At 56.9% G+C, this 10,185-nt stretch overlaps 1 protein-coding gene across 1 annotated transcript in view; it reads left to right on the top strand.

Moving 5' to 3' along the window:
* The window catches only part of LOC104276119 (kinesin light chain 1-like), a 24,524-nt gene extending 14,344 nt beyond the window's left edge, over positions 1–10,180 (top strand). Inside the window, exons 11-16 of the mRNA XM_009872300.1 lie at positions 1,478–1,545; positions 1,630–1,738; positions 2,509–2,658; positions 9,303–9,427; positions 9,547–9,604; positions 10,091–10,180. Of these exons, the coding sequence (XP_009870602.1) occupies positions 1,478–1,545; positions 1,630–1,738; positions 2,509–2,658; positions 9,303–9,427; positions 9,547–9,604; positions 10,091–10,180 (600 nt within the window). The remainder of the gene's footprint in view (positions 1–1,477; positions 1,546–1,629; positions 1,739–2,508; positions 2,659–9,302; positions 9,428–9,546; positions 9,605–10,090) is intronic.
* The last annotated feature ends 5 nt before the right edge of the window (positions 10,181–10,185 follow it).

Here is a 10,185-nt window from a genome sequence, read left to right as displayed (position 1 = left end):
CCCCAGAGCAGCTGTGCCCGTGCCCCATGGCGTGGTTGGCATGGCCTTCCTGGTCAGGTGCCAGCAACCACAGACCTGCTTGTACTGCTGGCTCAGGGACTGGAGCTGCTGCGCTCCACTTTGTGCTGTGTTTCCACATCTCCTATTAAAAAGCATCAAACCCCTCTTGCAGAGGTTCACTTCTTTCCTTTTTTTTCCCTCTGCTCTACGTGGCAGCAGAGGGAGGGCAGCTCGTGCCAGCAGCATGGCTTTGAGCGCACAGCTGGCAGCCCCGGCCTACGATGTTCTTTCTGCCCCAGGGGATTTCCCCTTGGGTTCAGCCACCTTCTTAGGGCTACCTCTATGCAAGCTTCAGAGATGTTTGGAGGTCTGAGATCTGTCCCTGGGGCCTGCCCAGGCTGTGTGGGCTCTGGCCCAAGGAAACTCAGTGTGTGCCTATGGCTCAGGGAGATTCCAGCATGTAAGGTAAAGATCTAAGAAGTGCTGTGGGACTAAGAAAAACAGTCCCTGTGAAGACGGTTTCTTCAGGGCTAGAGCCTTTGCCACAGGGAAGCTTCGGCTGTGAAGCAGTGGTCCCCTGCACCTGCTGGGTGAGAGCAGCCTTGCTGGGCTTGAGGCTGAGCTGCGTGTTTCCTCCCCAGCCCAAGCGTCCCATGAGTGCAGAGTCAGGGATGTGGCACACTCCCAAGTGCTCCCCACACACCAGGGGGCACAGTGTGTGGACAGGCAGCCCTGTTCCTGCAGCAGTGGCGATTCCTGCCTGCGGGTGCCATAGTCCCTACTGACGCAGGGTGATGCTCACTAGCAGCTGGGGCCTGCAGAGTGGGTTGTCCTGGCCCTAGATCTCTCTCCTTGAGGATCAAGCTTTGCTCTCTCTCCTGCCGCTCTGGCCAGCAGTCTCTGTGCTTCTGGCTGTCGCAGGGCCAGACAGCTGGCTTTTGGGGTACAAAGGCTGGGCCTGGAGAGGAGAAAACTACCTGGGCTGACCTGCTGTGGGGCAGGCCTGACCTTGCAGGCAGAAGGCATGGATGTGGCTGACTGATTGCTTTGCTAGCCATGGCTGAGGGGTTTAGTGTCCATGCTGCCTGGTATGCCTGTGAGGTTGTTGTTGGTTGGGGACTTTTTTTGTGTGTAGTTTTTACTTACTGGGGCATGGGCTGTCATGTCCTCTAGAGCACCGTGAGGACTGACTGTGTTATCCACTATGGAAGGGGCAAGGAGCTGGGATTATGCTCCTTGCTGGGGCGGTGACATCACTTCTACTCATGGCCCAAATCCGTTGCAGCAAATGGGCTTTCAGCTTTCCCTCCAGCAACCTGCTGAGCTATATCACTGCATTTACACATTGTGTTCCCAAAGGCTGGGCTGCTGCAAGGGTGCAGTGTGAGGGCTGACGCTGGCACCCAGTGGGAGAGCACAGGCCAGAGAACATCAGTAAGCATGGGATTAATGGCTCTCACCTCTCCTCACCCTGTAGAGCAAGCACAGAGACAGTGCTCCCTACGCTGAGTATGGTGGCTGGTACAAGGCCTGTAAAGTTAGCAGGTAAGAGGTAGTTTCGAGAGCAGCTATGGGTTCTGGAGTGGTTGGCCCCAGGGCTCCCCACTCACTTTCCATCTGTTACTACAGCCCAACTGTGAACACCACTCTGCGGAACCTCGGTGCGCTGTACCGACGCCAGGGCAAGCTAGAGGCAGCTGAGACCTTGGAGGAGTGTGCAGTTCGCTCTCGACGGCAGGTAACCACAGAGGGACCTTCACTGGTGGAGAGGGGGACATTGTGGGGCTTGAGGTGGCAGGTCATGGCACAGCATTTGTCTTGGAGTGTGGTGAGAGACTCCTCTGGGCCTTGCAGCCTTTGATATCCTTGGCTTATGTTCCCATGACACCAGAGCACCTTGGTGGTTGGGGCTGTGTTTGTGCGTGTGTATACATGTGGTGTGTGTATATGCAGTTCGAGTAGATGTTAGTGGGGGTGTATGTTGCGGGGAGGAGGGTATGGCTCTGAGTGCAGAAATACTGCAGCTGGGTTAGGACACATTACTGGGCTTTATCAGCTACTGAGGAGGTCTGCTCTTACTAATTCCCACCATTTTTTTGTCAAGGAACACACTAGGGATTTCTTAGAGTACCTTTCACCCTGAACTCTCAATCCTCAAAGTAATAAGGCAGGAGCTGTAAGCACCTAGCAGAAAGACTGAAGGACAGCAGAAACCTTCACACACCAGAATGTGAAGAAAAAGTGCTCTTAGCTTTGGATAGCAAGCTCTTGCCCCCTAGGGTGGTTTATGGCTCAATGAGAGGGCTCACTGAGCCAGGAACCCAAGCAGCCACTGCTTGTGAGATGGCATTTGGCTCCATCCTTCTTGTGCTGGAGAGTTTTGGCTGTGATGGGGCAATGGCCAAGAGAGGGGACGGGACTGAGCACAGTCATGGCACAGCAGATAATTAGAGGGAAAGAACACAGAAGGGCAAAACATGGTGCTTCCTTATCCCTTTCTACTTGCAGGGTATTGACCCAATCAACCAGACGAAGGTGGTGGAGATCCTGAAGGAGGGTGATGGCACAGAGAGACGTCGGAGCCTGGGGGGCGGCGTCAAGTACGAGAATGCCACAGACGGTAGCGAGGAAGTGAGTATGGGCGTGGAATGGAGCGGGGTAAGTACAAGACACCATCAAGAATGGCCTCAGCCGGCTGCCAGAGGGAAGGGACAGCCTGGCCTGTCGTGGCATCCTTGTCTGCCTCCATTCCCTGCACACTTCCTTTCCCTCTTTCTTGGCATGAGCCAGCCAGCCCACAAAGGTCTGTGTCTGGGCCTGGTTTCTGGTGTACAAGCCAGATACCCCCAACTGAGGGCTCCTGCTTCCAGGGGGCTGCCAGGCCCTGGCAATGCACAGCATGAGCTGGTCCTGGTGGGCCCTTAATCTTAGCCTTGCAACCTTATTAACATCTCTCCCTGCTGTGCTCCCTTCTTGAGGCCCTGGCTGAGAGCATCGGCCCCATCTCAGGCCCACACAGCCTCTGAGCAACTTGACTGTCTGTGCTGCACTGTGCCACAGGCAATGCTGAGCCTGGGAAGGGTTGTGAGCATGCGTGTGTGCGTGTGTGTGCCTGATGGGTTTGTGACTGACTGCAGGGAACGGGAATAGTCTGCAGGCAGCATCTTTGCTGTCCCCGACAGCATCTTTGCTGTCCCCCTGTCCTGGGCTTGTGCCCTCCATGGGCTCTGGCCAAGCAGAGGCGGTAAAAGGCAGGTCTCTCTGGGATGCCTGGATGGGCTGACCATGGTGGCAAGAGGCTGGTGTGAGCTGAGGCACAGGCAGGGTGACCTGGCTTGCTGTGAGACTGAGGGGCACTTTGGTCACTTCGGAGGAAGGTAGTAGTCCAGGTCTGGGACAGGTGCCCTTTTGTCTCCTGCAAGGAGGAAGAGGATGGAGAAGAGGTGGCAAGTGAGCATGGTGCTGGTGAGTGCTTGGCTCAAGGGCTGCTAAAGCTGTTAATGCTTACCATTCCTCCTGTAAACTCTAGTTGAGAGCGTAGTGTAGCTGGCTACCCAGGGGTTGTTGCAGCCTGGCACAGGCTTCACACTGAGCACATGGAGTCCTTCGCACCCCCCTCACTCATAGCTGCTGTCACTAACCCTCCCTCACCTGGCTCAGCTCTCTCCCCACTGCATGATCTCCCTTTCCTTCCTCCTTCCTCTTCCCTGTTGCCATGACAGCCCTTCAACACCTAAGCCTGAAGCCTGCTGGCTCTCTTGATTGTGGATTGTACCTAGGAGGTGACTGGAGGGGACCCAGGGAGCAGCCTTTCAAGGGGACGTGGCAGCTCTACCAGATGCAGGGCTGTCCCCTATCCCAGCTTTTGGTGTCAGGAGTGAAGAAGGTCCTAGCCCTGGCAAGGCACCAGCCCTGGGCCCTTGCACTCCCTGTTAGTAGAGAGACTAGACAAGCACAGGTGAAGGACTGAAGGTTTGGAACAGGATTGCCTGCACCCTGTCCACATTGGTGTTTCTCTGCAGTTCCTCCTGGCTGTGGTTGGTGTTGGGTGATCGCTTTGCACTGGTGATGGTTTAAGAGACCTTCGTGACAGTCTCTGAGCTGATCATCCCACTGCAAGCAAGCAATGGCACCCTCTCCCTCAGCCTGACCCAGCCCAGGTGATAGGGACTGACCCTTCTCCAGGGGGCTTGGCAGGGTTTCCTGGCCCAGCAAGCTGTAGATAGAGGATTTGAGGGCTAACCCAGTGCCCTGGGGGACATGGCTGCTGCCATGTGATGCTCGGTGCCTTTTCCGGCCTGCTGCACGCATAGCTAGCCTCCTCTCCCCAGCTAGCAGCACTGCACTAGGCTACACCTGCCCCCAGAAAGAAGACTAAGGCAGCTCCTGCTGCTCCTGTCATGGCCAGTTATTCCCTGTGCTGGTCTAGAGACCTTGGATGTGCTGTCTCAGGGCAGCCTCTGCTGCCATCCCATCGCTGACAGCTGCTGCTTGCAGGGCCATGGGAGCCCCTGGGTTACCAGCAACCTCTGTGTCCTGCTGCCAAGGGCAGCTAATTGCTGTCCAGGTAACTGGGCTGGGAGAGCCAAGGTCTGGGCTGGGAGAGCAGGGACGGCACCAGCTCAGTGGTGCTGGGGCCTTGGCAGGCACCCCACACCCAAGGCCCAGGAGCAGGGAGCCCTCAGAGCAGAAGGCTCAGGTTGTTCCTCCCTGAGCTACCTGCTCATGCCAGCCTGCTGGCAAAGATGTGATCCCGCTGGTTTTGGGCGCACAAAAGTCCGTCCCTGCTCAGAGGTGGCCCGTTGTCTCTGCATGCAACCTGGGCCCTGCCCCACCTGCTCCCTGAGTGACCGAGAACCTCATGGCCTTGTAAATTGTGTCTTTCTCCTCTCTGTGCACTAGGCTTAAATGCCTCCCGAGACTCCCTCTTTCCCCTCCACCGCAATCACCTGGATGTTTGTGTTGTATCTTCCGACTTTTCCTCCACACCATCCCTCCTTCCTCGGCAAGAACTCCACGCCAGTCCCCCAACCATCCCGGCGCGCGAGGGCACCGCGACGCCTGCAGAGGAGCGCCTGGCCACGTGGCCCAGCTCCAGTCCCGTGGCCAGCAAGAGCAGGAAGAATCTGCGAGGAGCTGCCCGCTCCCCGAGGCCATGGTGACGGGCCACCGTCACCTTGCCTGCCCCCACCCCCTGCCTGCCCTTGCACATCCCTGGGGACCAGGCCTGCGGGGGATTGTCTTCACTCCAGGCTTGCCAACTCCGCCATCATTAGACATCCTCAACCCTCCTAGCTTGTTCTCTCCATCTCTGCAGAGGCCAGGATGGAGGCATGAAGATGGGGGGTCTGTTTTGGGACAGAGGGGCCTGGCGTTGGCAGGGCTGTCATGTGCCCAGTTGCTTTCTTCCCTGTAGGCTTAGCTGATGTTAGTGCCCTGTAGCAAACCTGCGCTGGCCATCGGTGAGCTGGGCTCTCCCTGACTTGCTGTCCTCTTTCCTGCTGCACTTTGCAATGCAGGGGAAGCACGTGAGACTCTCTGGAAGGGCACAGCTGTAGGGTGGCCCATAGCTACTGTATATCCAAGGTGAGGTGAGGGAGTGACAGCCAAGGGCCACACGTGGAGAAAGGACCTGCCAGGACAAGCAGTTTGGCTGTAACCTCATGACTTGATGCTGTAGCCGAGTTCCTTACTTGATGGCATTAGGGGGTGAATCAGCTCCCCATTGTTCCAGGGTCTCTGGGTGTGGCTGCTGGGAGAGGGAGGGGCAGGGGTGAAGCTGTTTGCTCTTCCTTGGAGGCAGAAGAAAGGTGGGAGGGCAGCAGAACTTTTCTGCAAGGGCCCCAGGCCATTAAAAGTGGCTGAGATGGGGAATGAGCTGTTTTGGAGCAGCTTGGTTGGGTGAAAAAGGAGGTGCAAAGAAGGATGTGAGGAAAGGAAGAGCTGAGGCTTGGGGTGCTCTGAGTATGTGGGGGCAGATGGGATGGCTAGAGGGAGGTTTCCAGAGGAGGAGAAGGGGACAGGTTGCTCATGGAGGAGGGGGAATTCTTGAACATGGGACTTGGCTTGCCAGTTGTGATGTGCTGTCTGGCTCTCCCTAGCCAAGTGGGTGGGAAATCTCTAACCCTGTTACTGCTAGGAAGTCAGTGCTGACCCTTGGCATGTGTGGCATGGCTCTCTGCCTCTGATGGCACTCTAGGCCTGCACAGGGTCTGGTGCTGTTGGTTGTTACTGGGAGAGGCGGTGTTTCCCAGGGCCAAGCCACCACTGCCTTAAGCCTCACACCTTTAGGTGTACACTCTCATCCCACCTCCTGTACAAAGTGAACTGCCCTGGCCCTCCTACCTGAGAAAAAAAAATGAGGAGGCTACAGGCAGCAGGATAGAGCTCAGAGGCCAGCGCAGGACCCCCCCCGCCCCCTTATTTATTTAGCTAGTTTCTCTTACGCTAGTCATCTGGCAGGTTGTGATACTAAATGCGCTTGTGTCTGTCTGGGCCTGGCTTTCCTGTGGTGGTGCAGAGGCCTTGGGGCACATGCATGCTGCTCCCCTGGGAGTTTGTGCTTGCTGAAAGGAAATGTGTCCTCAGGACCACGGGGTGTAGAGCCCGGGGCTCAGTGCTCTAGGGTCGCCCCTTCCCTGCTAATCTCTCCTGGTGCTGCTGTGTGCTCCGGGAGAGTGGCAAGTCCCCAGTGCAGGGTGTATTCAGGCCTCAGTGCCACCTGCCCATGTGCTTTGCCATGTCCTGGACCTGGTGCTGTAACAACTGTACCTCTGATTAAAGGTAGACAGACCTGTCCTGTGCTTCTTTCCATGCTTTGTAGGCCAACATCGGTCAGTTCTGGGGTGGCGGGTGCAAATGCTGCTGGAGCAGGTGTGGGGGTGCTTGGTGTCTGTGTGTGCGCAAGGGGATGTGTTGCTCATAGGGCACCTCTCCTAGGCTGTGCATTGGAGATGAAAGTTCCAACTCCACTATGCCTCTCTCCCTAACCTCAAACTGAGGTTGCTCCTAACCTCAACTCTGCAGCCATGGGGCAGCAGGGCAGCCCTGGGGCATCTGAGCTTGAGCCTTCCCTAGCAGGTGTTTCCATTAGCCAGAGAGTTATCCCATTGTGTCCCCCAGTGCTGAGCTCCATGTGCTGTCAAATCATGCCCAAGTCCTCTGCCTCCATGCAGCAGGCAAGGTGGGAGCATGCCATGGGGAGCAGCTCAGGGGTGGAGCTGATTCTTTCTCTTTTGAAAACGCTGGTGGGTGCAACGAGGTGGGGGCTCTGCGGTAAACTAAGCCCCATAAATGCGCTGGGTTAAAAATAGTCCTGCAGACAAGGGAGTGGGGAGAGAAGGGAGGCTATTTTTAACACAGCATGCAGCAGCATTTGGTTCTGGTGTTGGTCTGCAGTCAGTCTGCATCACCACGGCTGGGGAAATGTGGCTCCAGCCCCGACCCCAGAACATGCTTCCTGGTCAGACTTGGCTGCCCTTGTACTATGGTCTTGCTCCCCTACCCCAGATGTGTTCACTTCTCCAACCCTGGCTTGTGTGCTGTGGCAGAAGGAACAGTGCCTGGCATGGCAGTACCCTGCAGGGAGGGTGGTGACACGGTGCAAGTCTGGTGGGAAGGCAAAACATGCCCCAGCCCTGTCTTTGCTAGTGCCACATATTCCTTCAGAACCTGCACAGGTTGCCTGGTGCTGGAGTTAATGTTTACCTTGCTAATACTTCTGGTGCTCCCTGCATTCCTGGTGAGTCCCATGCAGCAACAGGACCTGGCTCCCAGTTTGGAAATCTCTCATCCTGATGAGAAAGTGTAGAGGTTCAGTGCACTTGGCTTATCCAAGAAAGGATGAGATAAGTACCAGAAGAAAGATTTGCTGGTGGAAAAAAGTCCCGTTCAGCTGTTGCAGAGGGGTCTAGGGCTGGATGAGCTTTGGGTAGTCAAAGTGGGGAAGTAATGGAAAAGCTTTCCCCAGGGCCACAACCCAAAGGGTTCAGCACAAGGAGGTGAATGGCCTAAGCCAGAGACCCTGTTTACCTGCAGAGCCATACGGACAGGCCTGGGGCAATCGCTGCTGACAGCTGGGGCCACGGGGCAATTTGGTCATCTGGAGTGGTACAGAGGGGCTCCCACACACTCTCATCAGGTGTCAGCAGTCAGCTTACCTCCGTTTCTTCTGCCCTGATGTGCCAGAGATCAGGAGCAGGGAGAAGTACTGTTATTAGACCATCAGAGCAAAACCAACTCCAGCAGTGGTGCCACAACCTGATGTAATGGGCGTGCCTGGCCACAGGGGAGGAGTTTGGTGCAGTGGTGGCACAGTGGCATGAGGGGTGCATGCTGGCAGCCTGTGCCTCTTGCATGCCTGTGGAGCTAAATGCAGGAGATGGGCTAGATCCTGTGAAGGGCTGAGGGTGCCTTTCTTAATACTGGGGACATGTGAGAGGAAACGGGCTGGGGAACAAGATGTAGGGCTGGTTTTGGTCTTAGGAAAAAGCAGGCAGCCATAAATAAACACCTGCAACATGCCACCCTGGGGCAGGCAGTGGGGCCAGGCACAACTAAAGTCGGGGGTTGACGAAGAAGGACACCCACTTGGCAACACAGTTGGTGTCCCCAGAGGTGAGATGAGGCCGTGTGTGCATGTGGACTGGTCTTGTCTGACGTGAGTGAGCCTGCAGGCCCAGCATGCAGGACCAGGATGTGCATCAGGACGAGTGCTGGATGGAGAGGAGGAATAGCAATGGCATGGTGAGGAAGGGCAAGGGGAGGGGGAGGATAGTCTCCACCCAGCAGCAAATGAGGAAGGAGTCCTTAAAAGGAACGCCCTGGCAGCATGTCCTGGCCTGACAGAAGTACCTCTAAGCTTGAGGTTCTCAACAGGGCCTGGTGCTTCCCTGGGACCTCCTTGGTAGCTCCTGCCTAAGCTGTTGCAGGTGATGGGGCTGTGCTGTGTTGAAGTGGGGCTGTGGGGATGCCAGTGCCATTTGTGCTGGTGGCCTGGTGCAGGTCAGCAGCCTGGCTGGCTATTGGGCTTGCACTGGGTGGGAGGGATGATCATCTGGATGAGCCAGGACATGGTGGTGGGTACCCCCAACTCCATGGTCATCCTGTCCTGTGGAGAACCAGGCTTATGGAGAGCCATGTAGGGGAGCAGTAAGCCTGCTCTGGGCCAGGGCTAAGTCCCCAGTGCAAGCAGGCAAGAAGGTGCTTGAAGCCACGTGCAGTTCCTGGCCACTCGTCTGCAGCACGCCCGAGCCTGATCGGTGCCACTCAGCCATCACCCTGGCTTGTGTCTCTGTGTCCAGGATGGCAGTGGCACCCTCCAGCGCAGCAGCTCCCTGGGGAAAATCCGAGATGTGATACGGAGGAGCAGTGAGATGTTGGTCAAGAAACTGCAGGGCAATGGTCCCCTGGAGCCCAGGAACACCAGGTAGGTCCCAGGACTGTGAGGGCCAGGCTGGGTGCAGAGTGGGTGGGGGCCCTGCCACCCTGGGGATGAGCGTCTGACCAGGCATGAGATCATACCTGCTCTCCTCTGCTTTCTTGTAGCATGAAACGAGCTGCATCATTAAATTACCTGCACAAGTCTAGCGATGCTTCGTTTGAGGTAAGCACCATATGGGTGGTGGGGCTGATGCTGAAGTGGGGGCTGTGTAACTGCAGCTGGCTACGGAGACCCTGGCCAGTGACCCAGGTGGTGAAGGGCACACACACAGTGCTGGGAGTCGCCACTGTGGATGTTCATCCATGCAGCTGCACTCTGCTGCTGTGCGGGGCTGGTACTCTCCCGCCCTAAGGGGGTGCCTGGAACGGCGCCTGTGCTGCATCCCCAGTGCAGCTCCTCTTCCAACCTTGTAGCTCCAAAACTGACGGTGCTGTGTTCAAGTAACCACCTCTCTGCCTGATGAGCTCAGCAAACCCTCAGGCCACAGAAGTGAGTGGTGAGGGCAGAGGTGGCACCTGATGCGGCTGGTAAAGGTGCTGCGGGACTGCCCCAGCTCAGGGGGCAAGGGCAGCAGGAGCTGAGGCTGGTGGTTTTGGGGTGTGGGTGTGGGTCGCAGGTCCTGGTCCTCACAGGTGACGTCTTTTCCAGGGCACCCAAGGCCTCCGCGCAGAGAGCAGAGGCCTCAGCGCCAGCAGCATGGACCTGTCCTCCCACAGCTCCCTGCTCTCCTCCAACTGACCGGC

The sequence above is a fragment of the Apaloderma vittatum genome, unplaced genomic scaffold, assembly GCF_000703405.1.
Source record: "Apaloderma vittatum isolate BGI_N311 unplaced genomic scaffold, ASM70340v1 scaffold33236, whole genome shotgun sequence".
NCBI classification, from domain to species: Eukaryota; Metazoa; Chordata; class Aves; order Trogoniformes; family Trogonidae; genus Apaloderma; species Apaloderma vittatum.
This window is presented reverse-complemented; position numbering and strand designations above follow the sequence as displayed.